The sequence below is a fragment of the Delphinapterus leucas genome, chromosome 1 (assembly GCF_059928025.1).
Source record: "Delphinapterus leucas isolate spDelLeu-1000000601 "Yukka" chromosome 1, BTC_Dleu_Yukka2, whole genome shotgun sequence".
Taxonomy (NCBI): domain Eukaryota; kingdom Metazoa; phylum Chordata; class Mammalia; order Artiodactyla; family Monodontidae; genus Delphinapterus; species Delphinapterus leucas.
In genome coordinates, this window is record NC_143129.1 from 90,719,325 (window position 1) to 90,740,231 (window position 20,907).

Sequence of the window (20,907 nt, forward strand, 5' to 3'; positions counted from 1 at the left end):
TGATTCATCATCCTTCGTATCCCTGCCAGGAAAATATTTCTGAAAGTCAAGTCCAACAATTTCATCCCTATGGTTAAAACCATTCTGTGGCTCTCTATCACGTATACCACTGTCTCCAGCTTCCTCAGAACGGCATAATCCGCCTTCCGCAAGCTGCTCCTTCCCTCCCCCTCTGGTTTCCCTTGCCAACCACACGCAGCTAAACTGAATTCCGTGCAGAACCCAGCCCATACAAGGTCAATGTGCACATGCTATTCCTTCTTTCTTTCCCTTTTATCTGTCTCATAAACACCTACCTCGTTGTCTTTAAAGACTTGGTTAAAGCTTAACTTCCTATATGAAGCAGTATCTGACACTTCCTACTACCCACAGCCGTAAAATTGACCATTTTCTACTTTGGATCCCAATTCATCCAGTCCATCCTTCTATTACTGAACCTGTTAGGGGCTTATCTGCACTTATTTGTATATGTATTTGATTACCTCTTTGTCTTTTCCATTTAGGCTTAATCATCTTTTGGGGTGCAGGGCCTATGTAACCTATTACCTCTGTATTCCCATTACCTACTACGATGTTGGGTAGACAGAAGCCCCTTAATAATACATGGTTTTGAAGAAAATAAATGAATGAATGTTGAATATAAATGGAAGAAGCCCAAAGTCATATTAAAATGGGAATGAAGGAATAACTTCAACATGGTTTTGAAAGATGGAAAAGTCGAGTTTTTAAGAAAATTCAAATTAATTTTGTTGCATGCTTTCCTGAAATATTCCACAACTACTTACGTTTATCTTCATATAAAGTCTTAGATTTCAGGTAGACCTCAGAAGGATCCAATTTCGGGGATCCTGACCTGATAATGCTGGGTGGAAAAGGCATAGGCTGGGGAATGGGCTCATTTATGGCCTCCAAACTTCCTGAATTTTCCTTTTTATCTGTTTTCTGAAATGGAAAAGGGCCTTACTTAGTATCTCGAAAAGCCAGATGGTTGATCAGTGCATAAAACTGTTGTCTGAACTGGGTATGTCAACTGATCACAGCTGTGTAAGCAGCAGGGTCAAAGCCACAGCATATTTGCAGTCTTATAGGAATTCACTTTCATAGCTGTATTTGATTAAAACATATTTCACTTAAATTAGAAAAAGCTGATAATGATATCAATCAATTAGTCCTATGTTTAAGCAATTTTGCCCTTTTCTCCACCATCAAGACACAAATTGACTTTCAGAAGATAAATAAGGATACAACACAAGGCAGCACTTCCAAGTAAAGCAAGAGGGAGACTCTAAGAGAATATGTCCATGTAATTCTTGATAAACCCCATCCTCCCCACTCACTGAGTTTAATTTTCAGTGAAGATGTTTAAGGTAATGTTCTTTCTAAGAAAATGAAATAGGAAGTGTTAACTAATTTAGGTTATAAAGATAACAGTGTAAAAACCTTCATGGCCAATCCAAATATATCACGAAAAAATGCACCATGCCTGAGAATCAGACAAGGGATATTTTCAAATGTTCCTATTCAGATAGAACTTTCCCAAAAGAATAGCTCAGTAAAATGACTTCTTTAATAAAATTAAAAAATGAAATCCAATAAATACCCTAAGAAAATAAATACTATGGTTCTGAGAACAGCTTGTTATCCTGAATTACGGTTAGAAGAGGGGGATTATAGACATTTATGATAAGATAATTAATGTGACTAGGATGCCGGAGCAGCAGCTTGTCAGGTAGGAGTGAGGGGATAGTCGCTATAAAGCGTTGTGCCAGAAGGGACCCTTCACTGACCCAGACCCCGTCAGGTGGCCGGGAGATAAGAGCAGCCTCTTCCTCTTTCTCCCACATGTCCTAGGAGCCTGTCAGAAGCAGTGGGAGGTCGTCTGAGACTTTCATCAATTATAAAATATTAGGATCCCCATGGCTGCACTGGCATTCGTTACAAAATAGATAGGGTAGCACAGAAGTTAAAAATGAGTACTAGAGGGCTTCCCTGGTGGCGCAGTGGTTGAGAGTCCGCCTGCCGATGCGGGGGATACAGGTTCGTGCCCCGATCCGGGAAGATCCCACATGCCACGGAGCAGCTGGGCCCGTGAGCCATGGCCGCTGAGCCTGCGCCTCTGGAGCCTGTGCTCCGCAAGGGGAGAGGCCACAACAGTGAGAGGCCCGCGTACCACAAAAAAAAAAAAAAAAAAAAGAGTACTAGAGGGACCAGAGAAATGGAGAAAAATACAGTGCAATTTTCACTGAGTAGGCAAAAAAAATTTCTGTTCATTGTTCACATTGGACCTAACTGGTCCACTTTTCTATAAAAGTGCTGAGCGTTTCTTTCTGCCTGATCCATAAAACGGCCAATTTGCTGAGGATCCTATTTGGTGGGCTATGGAGAACTAATCCATTTTGTATCTGATGGTCTTTTGTTTAGCAGCCCAGCGTTTATGGTTATGGAAGACCATCTTTCAACTATAAGATGACACACTCCAAATCAAGCAAAACAGAGCAAATTAGGATTTTATACACGATTGTCTTTATATCCATGTCCATATAATTGTGGATATTTAAGTAGCTACACATGTACCTAGCACTGTTTCTTTCATACCATTATTTGGTGCGTCCTTTGTTTAGGTCTTATTCTCTACACAGGTCTTTAAATAGGCTAGTCAGTTATTCAGAAGAATGCCAGAGAAAACTGTTCCAAGTCTGATAGCCTCTCACTCTGATAACAAGCAAATTGAGCACAGAGGCCACAATTGCTCTAGAAAGTCCTGTTTAGGGCTAAATGTCAGGTTATCTAAATGTGGGTAAATTATAGTCCCCGTGAATTTATGTGAAACTACTACATCTTCCCTTAGTACATCTGCTCGAACATTTAGCTACTCCTTACCCTTGTTCCTCTGAAACACAAAGAAAGTAATAGGACCCATCAGTAGGCACCTCAGTGTGTCCACATTTTACTATTTACAAGACAGGACTATTGGTAGTACAGGCCTCTAATATTCTTCCAGCAGAAATACTTAACCAGCAGAGCACACCTCCTCTATGGGCAGCTTTTCTAACTCACATGCTTCCCTCTGAGTTTCTGATACAAGCCCAGGGCAGTCTGCCTCTTGGCTCCTGCCTGTCTGTAAACGCCACCCCCATGAGCTGCCCTCAGGGAGGGGAACGCAGCGTCTCTCTCCCTGTGTTCAGAAGAAGCATTTGAGGACCACAGTATACTCACCATTTTGGCAGTTTTAGTTGGTGAAGGAGGACCTTAAAAAAAATGAGCCACATTTTAAAAACAGAGGAAGCATTCCCGGGTCACAAATACTGCTAATGTTTATGACAAAACTAGCTTTGACTTTTAGTAGGCTAGTAAATCATGTCCAATATGTTCTACGTGCCAGGCATTATACACGTATTTCATTTTTTATGACAATCCTAAGGCATAAATGTTACTGCCATTTTATAGATAAAGTAAACAAAGACTCAAATAGATTAACATTACTTTCCTGTACTGCAGAACCAACCAGCAACTAGGCAGGAAATTGACATCCAACCTGTTTGACACCAAACCCTGGACTCTCATATTTGTTGGAACTCTGGATAATTCTCCAGCCCTCATGAAGAGATATGAGCACATTCTACCATACCACACAGAAGAAACAAAAATAGTTCAAAGAAATGAGAGTAATAAAAAAAAGCCCCAATGAAGTTAAACTGCTCATTTGCCTCAAAAATGAAAACTAAAAGCCAGTGAGATATATGTGAAGGGCTAAATTTTATTCTTTAAAATGCTAGTCATTCATAGGTATGGATTTAAGAAAGCCCATTAAAGCGCGACTTTGTGATTAGTCCTTGGAACTGCATTTATGTCTGGGAGCAGTTCAAGTCAGCTGATGACCTTGGAAAATAAAATTATATTTATCTCACATGAGCACTGTGGGGTTTAATTAACATTTACGGACAGATACTAAAGCTTAAGATAAGAGCTTTATGAGCACAAGCTATCATGATTGCTTTTACAGAACAGATTAACACACCATCCAACATTTTGCTTATTCACAGAGATGCCAGCTCTTTCAAAACATCCTTGGTACATTACAGAGATCCAGATGAAGTACCACTGCCTGAAAGAGTCCATTTCTATTATTGCCATCAACAGAGAAAATGGAATTAAGAGGATATATTTCATTTGAAGTAGCACAATGTTGTGACTCTCTCTAATCATTAAAGTCATAAATCAGATTTTAAAAAGAATATAGAGGGAAAGAAATCCACAATGGACACAAATGAAACCGCAAATAACTAAACAAACTGCTACAAAAGATACTGCTTATGGAAGCAGTCAGACAGAACATAAGGAAAATGCATACTAATTACCAGTTAAGTCTGCTGGGAAAAGAGATATTCTGACCTGTAAGGAAGGACAATTCACAGATACAAATGCATGAACAATGAAGATTTTTCCTTGTTGCGCTTTTACTCACCTCCTCTTAAGATAAGCAATGGTACATCTGCACCTACTGGAAACTGCTTTAGCACCTCTACCACTTGGAGATGTGTTAAATTCTGCACATTTTGATGGTAAATTTCCTTAATTATATCCCCTTTCTGTAGGCCTTGACACCACTGACTATCCAATATCATTTTCACCTTCTGTCCAGTTGGGCTGTCAGCAATGGCAAACCCAAAGCCCTTAGGGCCCTTGATCAGAGGGATAGTCACTAGTTCTGGTTGGGAGCTGCCTGACGATGCCATAGACGCTCTCTGCTCACTCAGATCTGATGGTCCATTGAGACGATCACTGATCAAGGTGTGCCCCGATTTTCCATTCTGGTCCAGAACCATTGCTCCTGACTTAAAATCCTGAGTATTCATGCAAGTCTCTCCCTTAGTTAATGACTGTCCATTGATGACAGGAGTAGCAGCAACAATGTCCACAACAGGATCTTCATTGTCATCAGGAAGTGGATAACCACGACATAAAGTGAGGTTTACATACTGATTAACGGGTACCAGTTGAAACATCTGGACAACATCTGCATGGGTGTGACCAAGGACACAGTTGCCATTGATGTCTACAATAACATCACCTGGTAAAACATAAGTCATGTTAAAAATATTAAAACCATCAAATAAGTTAATTGTTTGTTGGGGGAGATGAAAATAACTGAAGTTTAGCATCTAAATTTGAATTTTGGAAACCTCTTACTGTTCATTAACTACTGAAAAGATAGATTTTGAACATCGACATGTCATTCTCCCTTCTGTGACTCCTCTCTAAAAAGAATATATAAATGTATAAATTTTTAATTATCTTAGTTGCAAAGAGTTATGACCTCAAGCTAAAGTGAATCTTTAAAAAATTAACTGCAAATTCATATTATCATTGTTAGTATATCCTTTGAGTCACACCTAAGTGGTCAAACAAAACTAGGCACATTGTAGTAGGTGTTCAGTATATAGAAGAGGAGTGAATAACCCCATTGGCTACTTGTACAAACAGGCAATCTTTAAATATGACCTTATTTCTTGATTTTAAGTAGCCATCGACTACAATGTACTTAAAAATTCATTCTAGTTTGAACAATGTAAGGCTGAAGATTAGAATAATAACTTATGAATGTATTTTCTTTTAGCATCTTTCTTTTTTGTGGATTTTTTTCAATTTAGTGTAATTTAGTTTTCAAAAGCAAAAGTAAGCAACGAAAGAATTCAACAGAAGCAAAGAATATATTATTTAAGATGCTGGAAATTCAGCTGAATTAATCCTTGTAAAAGTTGGTTTTGCTTTTCTGATTTTACATTATTATGACCACTTTGGTTGCAGGATTATTACCACTTGACATTTATCAGTTGTGTGTTTTTCTTAATGCAACTTTACCTTTTAAAATTTGTCCTCTGATATCTCATCCATTTGCTGCTTTTATTTGAATACGATTATTTAAAAGGTTATTGCCAAATAAAGGTGCTTTAATTTGTTCTGATTGCATGTAGGCTTTAAAAAAATCAACATGAATGGTATTTAAAAACTAATGTTAGTCTGTGGAAATTTGTTGCAAAATTCAAGAAACTATAGAAATTAGACTAATTAGAAACAAAGTTTTGACTTTTCTTCCCCTGGTCAAAGTTCCCAGAATTTTAATGGAAGTGTTATATTGTTATACAAATTAATAACAGTTTTAGACATATCTGAATCTATATTATAAAATCCTGACAGTATATACAATAGCTATAAGATGTGTTTCATGGACAAAATATTTAAAAAGTCAAAATTGAGGACTTAGGAAAAAACTTTACTATTAATTTTAATCTCTAGAGTTTGTTAATTTTATAAAGTAATAAAAGAGAGCTAACAATAATTTTCTTTATAAATATAACATTTGATTATTTTAAGTTTTCTTGTTTACGTTTCTATCACCTAATTGGGAAAGCATAATATGAGAGAGCCCATATCCCAATTGAAAATAAGTTGATATCTGCCATCAAAAGTAATGACAATTGAATCGCCCAAATGGGGGACATATTTACACAAAGTATGTGAAATAACAGAGGATTAGAAAAGTCTAGCAAACTGTGTGAGAAGCAACCTCAGTGGATTACTAAAATCTTTCTGGAAAAAAGTACTTAAACCTTCCCCATAATCAGTAACTAGTCTTAAACTTCCTCTAACCCACTCAGCCATAAACACTGTCAGCCGTATAAAAATATCTAACAATCACTAAGTAAAGATGTTGGGAAAACTACGTAAAAGACAAATTTATACAGCTCTGTAAAAACAGTAATATTATTGTCTATAATTCTTAACATAGCAGTTTAATTTTACTAACAGCCACTAAGGAAGCAAAAAAAAACCCCAACTTGGAAAAAAACTGTGGGATATAACAATTTGTTCAGTATCATTATAAACATCACAATGAATCATTTTTCAAAAAAGATTACAGGTTAATGTTAAATAACTCCAAAAGTACCCAACATAATCAGAGAAAATCAAACTATCAAATAGTTTTCTGAGATGGTTAATAAATCTTTAGCTTAGTACAGCCAAAGAGTTATCTCAAAATACGCAAACTATTCAAAAAATTAATAAATTTAATGTTTTGACTGTTTCCACTTATTTGTAAAAATGACCCTCCTTCAAAACTAGCATGCATTTAGTTTAGAAGATAAACTATTTTAATACAGGAATCTCCCTCTTCAGTTGTATAATTTAGTTCTCTCTTTATTTATATAAATATATACACAGAAGTTTTATATATACTTACATAGCTACTCTATAATATTTGTTATATACGTTACATATATAATATATATATAACTCTTTCACTATAATTTTTTTTATAGTATCATAACTCTTTTTTTTTTTTTGCGGTACGTGGGCCTCTCACTGTTGTGGCCTCTCCCGTTGCGGAGCACAGGCTCCGGACGCGCAGGCTCAGCGGCCATGGCTCACGGGCCCAGCCGCTCCGCGGCATGTGGGATCTTCCCGGACTGGGGCACGAACCTGTGTACCCTGCATTGGCAGGCGGACTCTCAACCACTGTGCCACCAGGGAAGCCCCATAGTATCATAACTCTTTAAGTATTTTTTTTTTTTTTGGCCACACCTCACGGCATGCACAGGATCTTAGTTCCCCAACCAGAGATCAAACCCGTGCCCCCTGCAGTGGAAGCGTGGAGTCTTAACCACTGGACAGCCAGGGAAGTCCCTCTTTCAGTATTTCTGAAAAATCTGTTACCTGGTGCAATTTTCCCATCCTGAGCTGCAGGACCATCTTTCAGCACATTTTTCACTTGTAGGAACTCATCAGGCCTATCTCCACCAATAATGGTAAAACCAAATCCCATTGTGCTTTTTTTTAGTGATGCTCGAACAAGGATGCCTTTAAGCTGGGATGGATCTCGAGTAAAGTGTGATTTTTCCATATCTGTGTAAAAATGAGAAACAAGAATAATTACAATGAATATAGCCCCTGAAGCTAATCTCCAAGATAGTCTATATAACTTAAATATAACAAACCATAACATAACAGGAAAAAAATAAGAAAGAATCTAATATTATAGAACAGTTGGAATTTAATTTCATAAACTAAATCACTGAAAAAAAAAACTTAGCTAATGAATCATTTATCTTTTATAGGACTCTTCTATGTCATTTGAAAGGTAAAAACATCTAGTCTATCCCCTCCTCACTGCCTTGTTTGTACTTACTTTTTCTTATCCCAAAGAGTCCTTTATTTAGAAGTCAAAATGACACTCCTGAAGGGTAAACTTTATTATTAAATTCCTGAAAGCCTTCAGCACTCATTCAGATGTATATTTCATTTGAGTAAGCAGCTACTGAGGTCTATGCAGAAAACACTATACTAGGAAGATGAAGGCAACTGTCACAAACTTATAAAAGCGAATACATCGAGAACTTTTTATAATTTATGACTCAGGCTTTCTGCAGCCTTTAATCTATATCTGATGAGAGGAGCAAATCCCTGCACTATCAGTATATAGCTCCATGCGTCTTTCCCTTTTACTCATATTTAGTGGAAACTTTAGGAAGACAAAAAGCACAGCTCCTCTGAAAAGCCTATTTTAAGAGGTTTCCCCAGATGATCCTAGAACTAAAAGTGATCTATATTTGCAAGTAATACCTCTCTTCTATTCCCCAGAAACTCTCGCTCCTCTCTTCCACCAGCTGCCATTAGGGCGCTTATGAAAACCGTGGGGATCAAATTGTACAGATTCATAATTTACAAAGCATTGTTTAAGTTATCTTTTTAAAATACGGTTTAAACTTTTCTCACAAATCTCTTTTTTAACAGCTTTATTGAGATATAATCCAATAATGACAGAATTATACAAGTCAATGACGTGCAACCATCACCACAGTCTAATTTTAGCACATTTTTCTCTCCCTCCAAACACACACACCAAAGAAATCTCTGTGTCCGTTAGCAGTCACTCCTCATTTCTCCCCAACCTGCCCTCACATCCTAGTCTTAGGCAACCACTAGTCTACTTTCTGTCTATAGATTTGCCCAATCTGGACTTTTAATATAAATGGAATCATATAATATGTGGTCTTTGGAATGCTTTATTTCATTTAGCATAATTTTTTTGAGGTTCATCTGTGTTGTAGCATGTGTTAGTACTTTATTCCTTTTTATTGCCAAATAATATTCCACCGTGCAGATATATCACGTTTTATTTATCCATGTATCAGTTGATGGATATTTGGATTGTTTATACTTTTTGGATATTATAAATAATGTTGCTATGAACACTCATGTACAAGGTTTTGTGTGGGCAAGTATTTTCATTCCTCTTAGTTACATACTGTGAATGGAAATGCAGCAGTTACCATAAACATATCATAACTATGTTTAACATTCTGAAGGACTGCCAAACTTTTCCAAAGTGGCTGTACCATTTTACATTTCCACCATCAGTGTATGAGGGTTCCAACTTCTCCACATCCTTGCCAACACTTGTTACCGTCTGCTTTTTTGGTTATAGACATTCTAGTAGGCGTGGAATGGTCTTACACTGTGGTTTTGATGCTCATTTACCTAATGACTCAACTTAACAAGGGTGACTTGTTTCATATTTAGATCACACTTAGCACTAATATCAAGCCCAGAGTTAATCTGTGTGTATCTGCTGCTGCCCCTCTTAGCAAAGTGTTCTAAGAGGCATGCAGTAAACTTACTGGCGATTAGAAAAGAACAATCCTTGGGGCTGCTCTGTATGGTTGTATAGATTGTACAGTATGCATATGGCTCCTGCAAGAGGTAGGGCTGCCTTGCAAATACTGACAAAGGCAGGTTTGGGATAGGAGTGGGTGTACTTTATTCATTATGTTCTTCCCAGATTTGCTAATCTCTTACAAATACAAGCACTTGACATTAAAAAAAAATCGGCTATTTTGGGCCTCTCAAAGGAGAGGACTAGACTCCAGACAGGAGTGTATTCACCACAGTAAACACTATTTTGTGAGGCCTCTGAGTTTGGCCAGTCAGGCTACTTGTGGCAATACCTCAGTGCGTTGCTGGCTCTTGATGAGCCTCTGACATTCAAAGTAGCAACTCATCTCTGAACAAAATATTACTTAAAAAAATTATTTGACATGCTCAAAGCCTATTTAGTTATGTAAGCTGATTATGACCGCCCCCTAGTGTTGCCTATCAGATCATAGATAAGATCATGTAAGTACTGTGTACAGGTACTTGAGGAAAATATCTTTGATGAAATGTACCTTTCTCATTTTTATGTCAAATATTGAAATATTTCTCGTCAGCTATCCCATGCTCTAGTCCCCGTAAATATCAGAATAAGACTGGCATCTGAGGGCTCCAACAGAAAATCAGCATATAATATATGAGCTCCAAGATGTGCAAACATTGAAGTGGGAGGGAAAGTTTTGGTTAACACCTAATTTGGGAAAGTAGTAATAAAACAGCCAAAGCCAATTAGAAATTGGTCAAAAGTAGGTCTTATCAGAATTTAGATATAGAAAAGTGAGAATAAGAAAGGCACAAAGAAACTATCATTGAGTCTAAGAATCCTGATTTTTTTTTTTTTTAACAATCCTGATTTTAAATCCAAGCTTTGTGATCTAGTTGAGTAATCTTGGAATATAATTTAACCTTTTTAAGTCTCGGTTGCCTCATCTATAAAAGGGGGGGTAATAGTACCTAATTCATGGGGTTGTTACAGGGATTAAACTAGGTGGTGCACAGAAAGCATAAGAAACAGTGCTTGACAAACAATAAGTGCTCAATAAATGTAGATAAACACAAACCCATACAAGCTGCCTAAGGAAGGAGGCTCACAAACTTGAGTACTTCTGTCCCTGTGGCAAGTATATCCCTGGGATGGAAGCATCAGACGATTGTAACTTGATGCCATCAAGGCATCTGGACGGGGAAAATAATATTAACAACTTTGCAGCAATATTTTGAGACTTAAATGAGATGATGTAATATAAAGCATCCAATTTAGCACTAGACTCTATCTCAATAAATGGTAACCATTATTCTTCAAGGACTAGCATAACTTCCATCACTTCTAGGAAGCCTTTCCTTTCCTCTCGCAGTGAGATTTAATTTCTCTCTCCTTTGTTCCAACACTACTGTTTATATCTGTTAATATCATACTATACTAAAATTATATGTCTGTTTCCCTGGCTAACTTGTGGGCTCCTGAAAGACAGATGCTGAGTCATTACCCTCTCATAGGAGAGTGTCTGGTTATCTAAAGTAATAAAACACATGGGTCCTGCCCTCGAGGAGCTTAGAGCTTAGTAAAGGAGAGAAGATCTTTGCTATGGGCCATGGAAGACATGGGCATTCAGGAACTACATGTTATAATACAAAGAACTCTGAATTTAAAGTCAGTAAAACTAGGTTCAAATCCAGACTTGACTCCAAATCACTCACTGTGATTCTAAGCAAGAGGCTTAATCTTTCCTGAAGTCTGTTTATGTGTAAAATGGGGACTCATGTTCCTCTGTAGTTAATGTCCTCTGGCTACCCCTTTCACACTCAAAGCTAGCAAAATAGTTGGCTAAACCCACTGCCTTCACTTCTACACCTCCCATTTCCTCTTTATTCTACTGCAGTTTTATTTCACTCTCCCCTTGCTCTTGCTAGAGTGACAAATGACCTCCACATTTTTAAGTCCAATGTAAAACACTTTTCAATTTTCATCTTTCTCGACTTTTCAGCACCATGTGACACAAATACTCAGCTTCTCTTTGAAACTCGTTTCTTCTCATGGCTGCCTATCCTTACAACCTCATCTCTTGTTACTCCCCTAAAATACCCTACGTGCTGGCCATTTGTATCTGTTCTCTGACCCCTGGACCACCATTTCATGCTTCTCTGATTTTATATATTCTGTTCCTTCTAGCTGGTATGCCTTGTTGCTCCTCTAAAATTTTGATCTGCCTGACTTAACTTTTCCTGGCACTTCAAGACCCAGTTCACATATGTCCTCTGTCTGAAGGTTCCCCTGCCCCCTTGATTTCCTCCATCAAAGCAAAGTTGTGCACTCCCTCCTTTATGCCACCACTGTACCTTGTACATCTCTATTAATAGCAATGAAAGCTATTGTTTATTGGTCACCATGTGCCAGACCTGTATTTGCAAGCACTTTACATGTATTAATTTGCATACTCAGAACCACCTTAAGAGGTAGGGACTACTATTATTCCTGTTTTGTAGATGAGAAAACAAAGAATTTAAAAACTCAACCAAGGTTACACAGCTGGGATTCAAACCTGCTCCGCTCCCTGCTCATTCAACTACTAATACCGGATGACACCTATCACCATACAGTGTAACTATTAGTTTCCTATTTTAGACTGTGAACTCTTGAGGGCAAGACCTATCTGACTCTTAATCATTTTTTAATACCATGTACTTAGCAAAGCACTGGGCATATAGTAGGTGCCCCAAAATATTTGTTAAACTAAAAATATTTGTTAAATCAAATGCAAATCTTAAGGGAAGAGACTATGTTTTGGAAGAGTAGTTATAAGAAAAAACTGTTTCCCTCACTGGCAACAGAAGTGAAGAATCTAGTAGATTATTATGATATGACCATATAGACCTTATTAATGAGAGAGAGAGAAGGGGGAGGAAATGAGCAGGGATAAGTTGGGCGTAAGAAATTTCTGGGCATCTTTTTCAAAATACACATGGCTAGGCTCATCAAAATCTCAGGACCTATGTATTTTTAAAATGTTCCCCAAATGGTCCTGATACTACTAATACCCCAGCATCCCACTTGAGAATCAATGATGTAGGCAATAATACAGTGGATTTACTTAGTATTTGTTCATATCAGTTAATGAATAATCCTGAATGGTTACTGACGTTAGATCTAAGCAATTAACTTGAGAGAAGCTCAGAATGAATTAAAGATCTAATACTGGCTTGGCCTTAAACACCAGGAAACAATCCAATCTTCAAATTAAAACCTTGCACCCATAACAAAGCTATTCAGTCCCTTCTGCCAACAATTTCATACTTTCTATATAAGCAGCATGAGAAAAGCCTCAGGATTCTCAAACTGTCCAGATGTTTTATTAAGATTATTCATACCTTTACAGTGACGGAAATTAGACATTCTCTGTTGAATTTCAAAGCCCCGACAGTAAAAAGTTCAAACTCACTTTTATTATTTCAGCATATAAGTTTCACAAGTTATTCTTAGAAGAGAAGATAGAGGTAAAAGTTCTACCTGGTTTTGAAGACCCAGTATCAGCCTGTCCTAACTGCTTTTTCCTTTTGGCTTCCTCCACTGGATTTTCAAACTGGGTTTTCTGGTTAAGGTGACTGTAAAATGTAGAAAAACATGCATTTCAGTTTAATATGAAAGAATTACATATTTTTAAACAGACTATCATAGGTTAAGGGATAAATATGTACCCTTTATGCTATGGAACCCAGATATGCTGACAGGTCACAGAGGAGGAGCCTTCTGGCAACTAAAGAAGGGCCCGCAGAAGATACCTAGAAGTCAAAGCTGCAGAAGTATTCACTATAGCTTCTTTATAAACGTTTCTAATATAGCTAATAACAGTTTTCAAAACTACAGTAGAAGCCCTCATATATGATACACTCGAACTGTTGGTAATTAATCAGTTAATTTTTTTTTAAGGCAGTTAATGGTAGGAGGGTTTTAAGGTTCTCTAAAGTGAAGCAGCTGTAAAGACACATTTGAAGAAATCTGAGTGTAGAAGCCTTCTAGAATTTTACTATTATTTTTCCAACTGACTCACCCACATCAATTTAGCAGCAACTAAGCAAGTGACTTGCTTTTTTTTTTTTTTTGCAGCACACGGGCCTCTCACTGTTGTGACCTCTCCCATTGTGGAGCACAGGCTCCGGACGCGCAGGCTTAGCGTCCATGACTCACGGGCCTAGCCGCTCCGCGGCATGTGGGATCTTCCCAGACCGGGTCACGAACCTGTGTCCCCTGCATCAGCAGGCGGGCTCTCAACCACTGCGCCACCAGGGAAGCCCAAGTGACTTGCTTTTATCAAACTGTATCACAGAACAACTCTCACAGTTAAATTTCTTCAAAATTATATAATAATTAGTTACAAAATTATAACAAAAGTTTAACTGTTTTTTATGATTTAGGAGCAATCACAACTGACCCCTGAAAGCATACAAGTCTGTGGGGGAAAGCAGAAAAGCATGGGGAGACTAGAGGTAGGCCATTAGCCGATAGTATTCAATATACTAAGGGTAAGAGCATACTCTTACCCTCTTTACAGAGGGAACTGAGCATATGTTATTCTGGCAAGTCAGTTAAGTGTAACTTGGTTAAGAATGCAACTATTGTACAAAAGATGTTTAAGACCGCAAATAGGTCTAATACAGAAGCAAGGGGGGATTATATTCTAGTACTTCTATAGTACAAATATATTTTAGCCAAATGAAATGCATTTTCTAGTAGAATCCATTTTAACGAGAAGTGACATTAGTAAATACCAACAATTAAACAACAAATCATGAGAATTTCAGATTATGATTGTCTTTAGATAGGCTGTTACAAAATCTATATGTAAATAGTCATATGACTTGGATATTTTCTTTACCATTTGTGAACATTAATGGTGATGGGGGAGGGGGCAGCAGGGAAAAAAAACAACCCTACAGCAAGGTATGCTAGCTTCTGAGTATGCTTCTCTATGCCTTTTAGGCTTCTAGTACATTATTAACCCTGCAACAGATGTAGGTATTTAGTTTCAGAGCTCTAAATATGGCAAGTTCTACTTGACACCCTTCGGGTTCTGATTTCACAAAAACTCAGGTATGCTTCTGCTTCTTACTATGAGGGGGGACCTTATCAACTGAGTTACTGTGAAATGAAGACTTTGGTGTTAAGTTAGGTACTGATAATTTACATAGTCTTGATAAAATAAAACTAGAAACTGACACTTAGAAAAGAATAAACCTGTTTGCAAAGAATCCTGGCTCACTTTAACGTCATCAGCTAGAATGACTCACTTTGCCACCCAAGTATTAGAACATAAACAGTGGTAGTATACTCTTTGTTATGTGTGGTAGAAGAGAGTAGAAGTATGCAAATGAGTAATCCCTTTCCTGAAAATTCTTTGACAAATAATGTAAGATTTTAGTGAAGGGAGTAATTGCATCTGTAACCTTAGACTATCTAGATTAAAATGTCACCCAAAAAACAAAACAGTAAAAACACTCTCCTTTTCATTTAGTTACTTATACCCATAATATTATTAAGATAACAAATTTTGTCTTCTATAAAACCAGCTATAGGAAGTAAGAGAGGAGAATATGACAGATTATCAGAAAAATTAAACAAGGGTAGCAAACAAGCTTAATTAAATATATAATAAATAATTTGAAATTTCACCTGTATTAAAATTTTGTATATAAGAATTTTAAGAATTCACCTCAACAAACAAAACCATTATCCTTCACAAAGGGTTAAGATATTAAAAGCAGACATATCTTGACTTTGTCACCTGACTGCATCAAGACAGTTAAAGCAATACGTTAAGACAACATTTCTAAATATATAAGCATTCTTATGGAAGGCCTACCATTAAATTTTGGGAACAATTTTATTTTCAAAAATAAATTAATCCATTTCAGAATCTCATCTTCTAAAATAAATACTTACCAAAAAAAAACCCTGCCATTGCAGTTGGTGTTACTACTATAAGGCTCCTGCCAAGAGCAATCATTGTGCCATCTGGTTTGACAAACTAAGAGAGCCAAAGAGTAGCCATTCAAGTTAACAGCTTTTTATCTCCATCAGTAAACTCACTGCAGATTACTATAGTCAAGATTCAAAGCCTAACTAATCTGGGAATCAAGCCACACTCCAGAGCTCAGCTGATTCCATACTAATGTGCATCTTGAGTACAGCCTGCTCTTTCTTAATCTAATAAATTACCCTCCCGTAAAATGAGCTCATCTGGGAGCAATCATACAAAATCACATTGCTGCCACTGCTGTTGCTTCTAATCAGGCTATTTCACATACCTCCATGACAGCTTAGAGCAGGTCACTTCAGGATTTGCCCTAAAGTTGCTTCAATATTAGTATATCCTTGCTTAACGAGAACCTGATCATTTAGCCCAAGATTTTATAACAGGCAAATGTCTTTCACCTCTTGACCGTGTACTCAAATTCACTTGGAATGGATACTAAGAGAATGAGAATTATTATCTCAGAAATGTTCAGTAGTGTTAATGGCAAATAATGACTGATTGAAGCCCAATTTAAGTAGACTAACTCTTAGGGGGAAAAATCTCACAATTCCTTCTCAGCTAGCCTTCAAATATTTCTTTGACTAGAAAAATGGTTAGTTTTTTTCTTCTAATTAAATATGCTTTAGAAAAAAAAATAATGAGCTGCTGTGAACCTTTCACATCACAGTATTAGAAAGATATGAAATAACACAATGGAAATAAAATTAACATAACCTTTCAATGGAACCAAAATATTGACAATGTTAAGTTACATATCGGAGGGTCAAAATGGCTCATTTTCTTAGGGTACAAGTTAGATTTTAAGAAATCATTCCAAAAATCCCTCTAACCACAGTGACTCAAGTAACAACCGACACACTAGGATAAAGACTAGCGTTATAACAGGACTCAGAGTTACTTGCACTAGGGAAGTGGCACTGGTTTGTGCCAACAAGTGATGAAAAGTTAATTAGCAATCATAAAACTAGAAGATTCTCATGTTTGCTATTTTTCCAGGTAATAATATTTTGCCTTTACTACCTTGGCAGTTGGTGCAGACTCCTAGTTCCCAGGTAAATAGTAACCTTTCTGATGCAATTATTTGCCTGGTACTAGATGCCTGAGGTCAAAATTCTATCTATACCATCTGGAGAGAAAGCAATCCCAACGATCATAATAATGTAGCAATTAGATAAGTGAAGAAAAGGGGAAAAAAAAATTAGATGTTGATGTTATCCTAATTTCTCTGGCTAATATAGGCAGGTGTTTGATCCTCTACTCCAACACAGATTTATGTTAAATTTAACCATAACAGCTATGTGAGAAGCAACTTTCACCCCCCCAAAGAGAATGCTAAGTTTTCCTTAATTAACTCCTTGAAAGAGAGAACAGTTTTAATGATATACTTCAAAGGTTTGGATCATTATGATACAATGCCCTTAAAGTCCTTTCACTGCTTTCAGAAACATGCAAGTATAGTGTTGAAAGTGACCTTAATAGTTCACCTTATTTCAGTCTTCTATCTACTACTTCTCTCTTTAGAGGCCACAGTAGTACTGATAACATCTCTAGCCATTACTCATCTGGGCAACTTCGCCCTGTCTCTCTATACTTACTTCAAAGCTAACTTCTAGGGAGCCTAGTCAGTGAAGTAAATGCCCACTGTCCCTACCTTCTCATTCCCCTAGTGGCAAAACCTGAAAGCTGGATTGCAGAAGCATAAAGTATTTCATTCATTCCCTAAAGTTGTGTAATGAAAGGAAAACATTTGGGAGAACATTAACTGAGGTAACAAACTTACTCAACATAGTAGGTCCCATACTGAGGGTCTTCAATTTTCTCCCAGCCATAAGGAAGTTCTACAAATAAAAAAAACAGAATTGAGTGAAATGCCAGTTTCAAAACCAACAAGAAAAGAATTTACAGAATGAATTTGTGTCTTTTATTTCATTACACTAATATTTGGGAGACAGACGGAAAACTGAGGGCTCACTTTCAAAGAACAAACACAGTTTGAGTGGTTTCTTCAATAGCTAGTGAGTATCTCGGCAAGTAATCAGAAGCACAGAAGAAAAGATGACATTAAACTCAAAGGTGTTTATTCGAGGGGCTTCCCTGGTGGCGCAGTGGTTGAGAGTCCGCCTGCCGATGCAGGGGACACGGGTTCGTGCCCTGGTCCGGGAGGATCCCACGTGCTGTGGAGCGGCTGGGCCCGTGAGCCATGGCCGCTGAGCCTGCGCGTCCGGAGCCTGTGCTCCGCAACGGGAGAGGCCACAACAGTGAGAGGCCCGCGTACCGCAAAAAAAAAAAAAAAAAAAAAAGGTGTTTATTCGAATCACAAGCCATAAAATGCTAATTATTTAAGAAATCACCTGGTATATTTCTTTCATTTAAAAAGCCTGATAACAATGACGTGAGACACACCCTGTAGTTCAATACAAGCAGCAGCTGCATGTTAAATTTTTCACTATCAGACAAAGGATTTGTCAATTATTTCTGTTATCACATTCTGACCCACTTCTCCCCCCGGGAAAGTCCAGCCTTGGATTTTTGCCATTTCAAGTGGGCAATCTAGATTTGCTTAAAATCTAAGAAAATACTTACTGTCCCTTGCAAGAGCTTGATCTAAGTATCTGAAGGAAAATTTATTTAACTACACAGTGCCTTGTGTAGAATCTATATTTATGTATGGTTACAAAGAAATACCTTACGTCGGATTATTATGTGTTATTGCAAGTAAACTGACCAATAAAATATAACCAGAAAAACTGAAAGTAGTTGAATTTCTGATAGTTAAAAAAAAGTCTGGTCTTTGCAACGTAAACTGGCCCTGTCAAGAAAGAATCCCCTTTCCCTCCCACTCTGTTTTCCAAGGTAAGGCAGCTGAAGAATCATTTTATTAGTCAGACATGGATTAAGTTGGCAGGAGTGTTCCTACCAGGTGGATTTTATTGCTATCAATTATGCACAGGAGCCCAGCAAGAAGGAATTTTTTTTTTTTTTTTATTTCGTTACGCGGTCCTCTCACTGTTGTGGCCTCTCCCGTTGCGGAGCACAGGCTCCGGACGCGCAGGCTCAGCGGCCATGGCTCACGGGCCCAGCAGCTCCACGGCACGTGGGATCCTCCCGGACCGGGCACGGTCCCCTGCATCGGCAGGCAGACTCTCAACCACTGCGCCACCAGGGAAGTCCAAGAAGGAATTTTTTTAAAAACCTATAGTTGTACACTATGATGACCACCCTGACCACCCTTTTATTTTCAATTTCTTTTAGACTTTTTCTGCTATGCTGAAAAACATGTACACATGTGCACACACATACAAATGACATATGCTAGACACCAAACAGGCTTAGAAAATAACAAAGTACTTATTCATTTTATATCATTAAGCTGTAGTATATCGACTTTGTAAGTAAAAATTCCATTATAATGAACCTGATAAACAATACAAAGCTGTTATGCTCTAATAAACAGTATTATTCCACATTCAGAACAAAAGGAGAGAATAAATGACTAGCCTCTTGATGAAAGGCTCTGAATCACCTCCACCCCTTTTCTCCAGCGTATTTTTCCTGCCTATGCATATATATTAATTGATGGTTTTGAAGCTTGGTGAGTTTTTGTGGTTTTCCTTTGAAGGACCTGGTTGAAATGTCTGAGGTGGAAAAGATGAGAACAGTTGAAAAGTAACTACTATATGAAACAGGTCAAAACAACTGAAAAGAACTGGGATACACTTTAGTTCACTTTGAGCCTCCACAGCTAGGAAGCAAACAATCATCAATTAAGTAGGTACAATATTTTATGACCCATGTGAAGAAAAAAAGGACAAAGAGCATCAAGGGGTTAAGATGCAACCCACTGTAGTCACCCAGGACAGTGCATCCTGAAAGGAATTCAGGATGCAAATCAAACAAAACAGGATGAGGCACGCTGTGCTTTGGACAAACGGGCCCCTGCATAATTAGATGCATATCGCAGGAAGAATTTCAATGATCCCAGATCCTTGCATCTTCCCATATATAGAAAGTACTAAGACCATTAGCTTGAGATGTCTGTTCTTTGTGATTAGCGGTCTTTTGCTAAGATGTATGCTTGACTGCATGAATTTCCCAGCTAAAAACTCATGTATATCCTGGCTCCTCTCCTACCTCTTGAAGCAGTTCTCAGAGCCCCTGAGGCGCTGTCTCCTGGGCTATGGGCCTCAGTAAGACCCTGAACAAAGCTTAAACTCATAACTCTCATGTATGTTTTCCTTTAAGTCGACACTAAGCAACTGTTACATGCATATAACATGGATTATATCTGTTGGATTATATCTGTAAAAAAATGCTCTATAATAATATTACCAAAGCATTATCATTGAGGATCTTTCATGAGCTATTTTTCTTTAATAGAAATTTTCTTGAAATAACATAGGAACTCAGTTGTGCTGTGTAAGGATGACTTCTGCAACTGCACCACAACTGGATTTATGCTTTTAAAAAAAAAACATTTATTTATTTATTTTTGGCTGCATTGGGTCTGTTGCTGTGTGCGGGTTTTCTCTAGTTGCGGTGAGCGGGGGCTACTCTTCGCTGCGGTGCACGGGCTTCTCATTGCGGTGGCTTCTCTTGTTGCAGAGCATGGGCTCTAGGTGCATGGGCTTCAGTAGTTGTGGCTCACGGGCTCTAGAGCGCAGGCTCAGTAGTTGTGGTGCACGGGCTTAGTTGCTCTGTCGCATGTGGGATCTTCCTGGACCAGGGCTCGAACCCGTGTCCCCTGCATTGGCAGGTGGATTCTTAACCACTGCGCCACCAGGGAAACCCTGGATTTATGCTTTGTCTTTGAGAATTTTGGAGAATTGAAGCAACTATAGAGATAATTGAAACTTTCCATTTGCTATCTGAAAAATTCACTAAAAAGGATGTATTAATGCCTAATAAAAATAAAACAGCAAAATAAATATATTTCAGTGTTGACGTGGAAGTTGAGTCAGCATTTTAGCTAGTACTTAAAGAAATTAGCAACTAACAGATAAAGTATAGCCCTTTCTTTAGGAGAGTAAACAAATTAGTAATTTATCTTCCAGGTTACTTTTAGCAATCACTTTAAACCCTCATACATGATAACATTAGCTAGGTTTATGCAGGGCAGATTCATGCAGATAAAGAAGTGGTTATTACTTGCCCACTTAAATAAAGGTAA

General features: G+C 37.7%; 1 protein-coding gene across 5 annotated transcripts in view; it reads right to left on the reverse strand.

Annotated features, from left to right (window-relative positions):
- The window catches only part of MAGI3 (membrane associated guanylate kinase, WW and PDZ domain containing 3), a 272,982-nt gene that overhangs the window by 45,451 nt on the left and 206,624 nt on the right, over positions 1-20,907 (reverse strand). For all 5 annotated transcript variants that reach the window (XM_089917629.1, XM_022584032.2, XM_089917642.1 and 2 more), the window contains exons 7-12: positions 17,521-17,578; positions 13,217-13,311; positions 7,717-7,905; positions 4,466-5,071; positions 3,217-3,248; positions 786-942 (exon numbers count right to left, since the gene is read on the reverse strand). In XM_089917629.1, the coding sequence (XP_089773755.1) occupies positions 786-942; positions 3,217-3,248; positions 4,466-5,071; positions 7,717-7,905; positions 13,217-13,311; positions 17,521-17,578 (1,137 nt within the window). The remainder of the gene's footprint in view (positions 1-785; positions 943-3,216; positions 3,249-4,465; positions 5,072-7,716; positions 7,906-13,216; positions 13,312-17,520; positions 17,579-20,907) is intronic.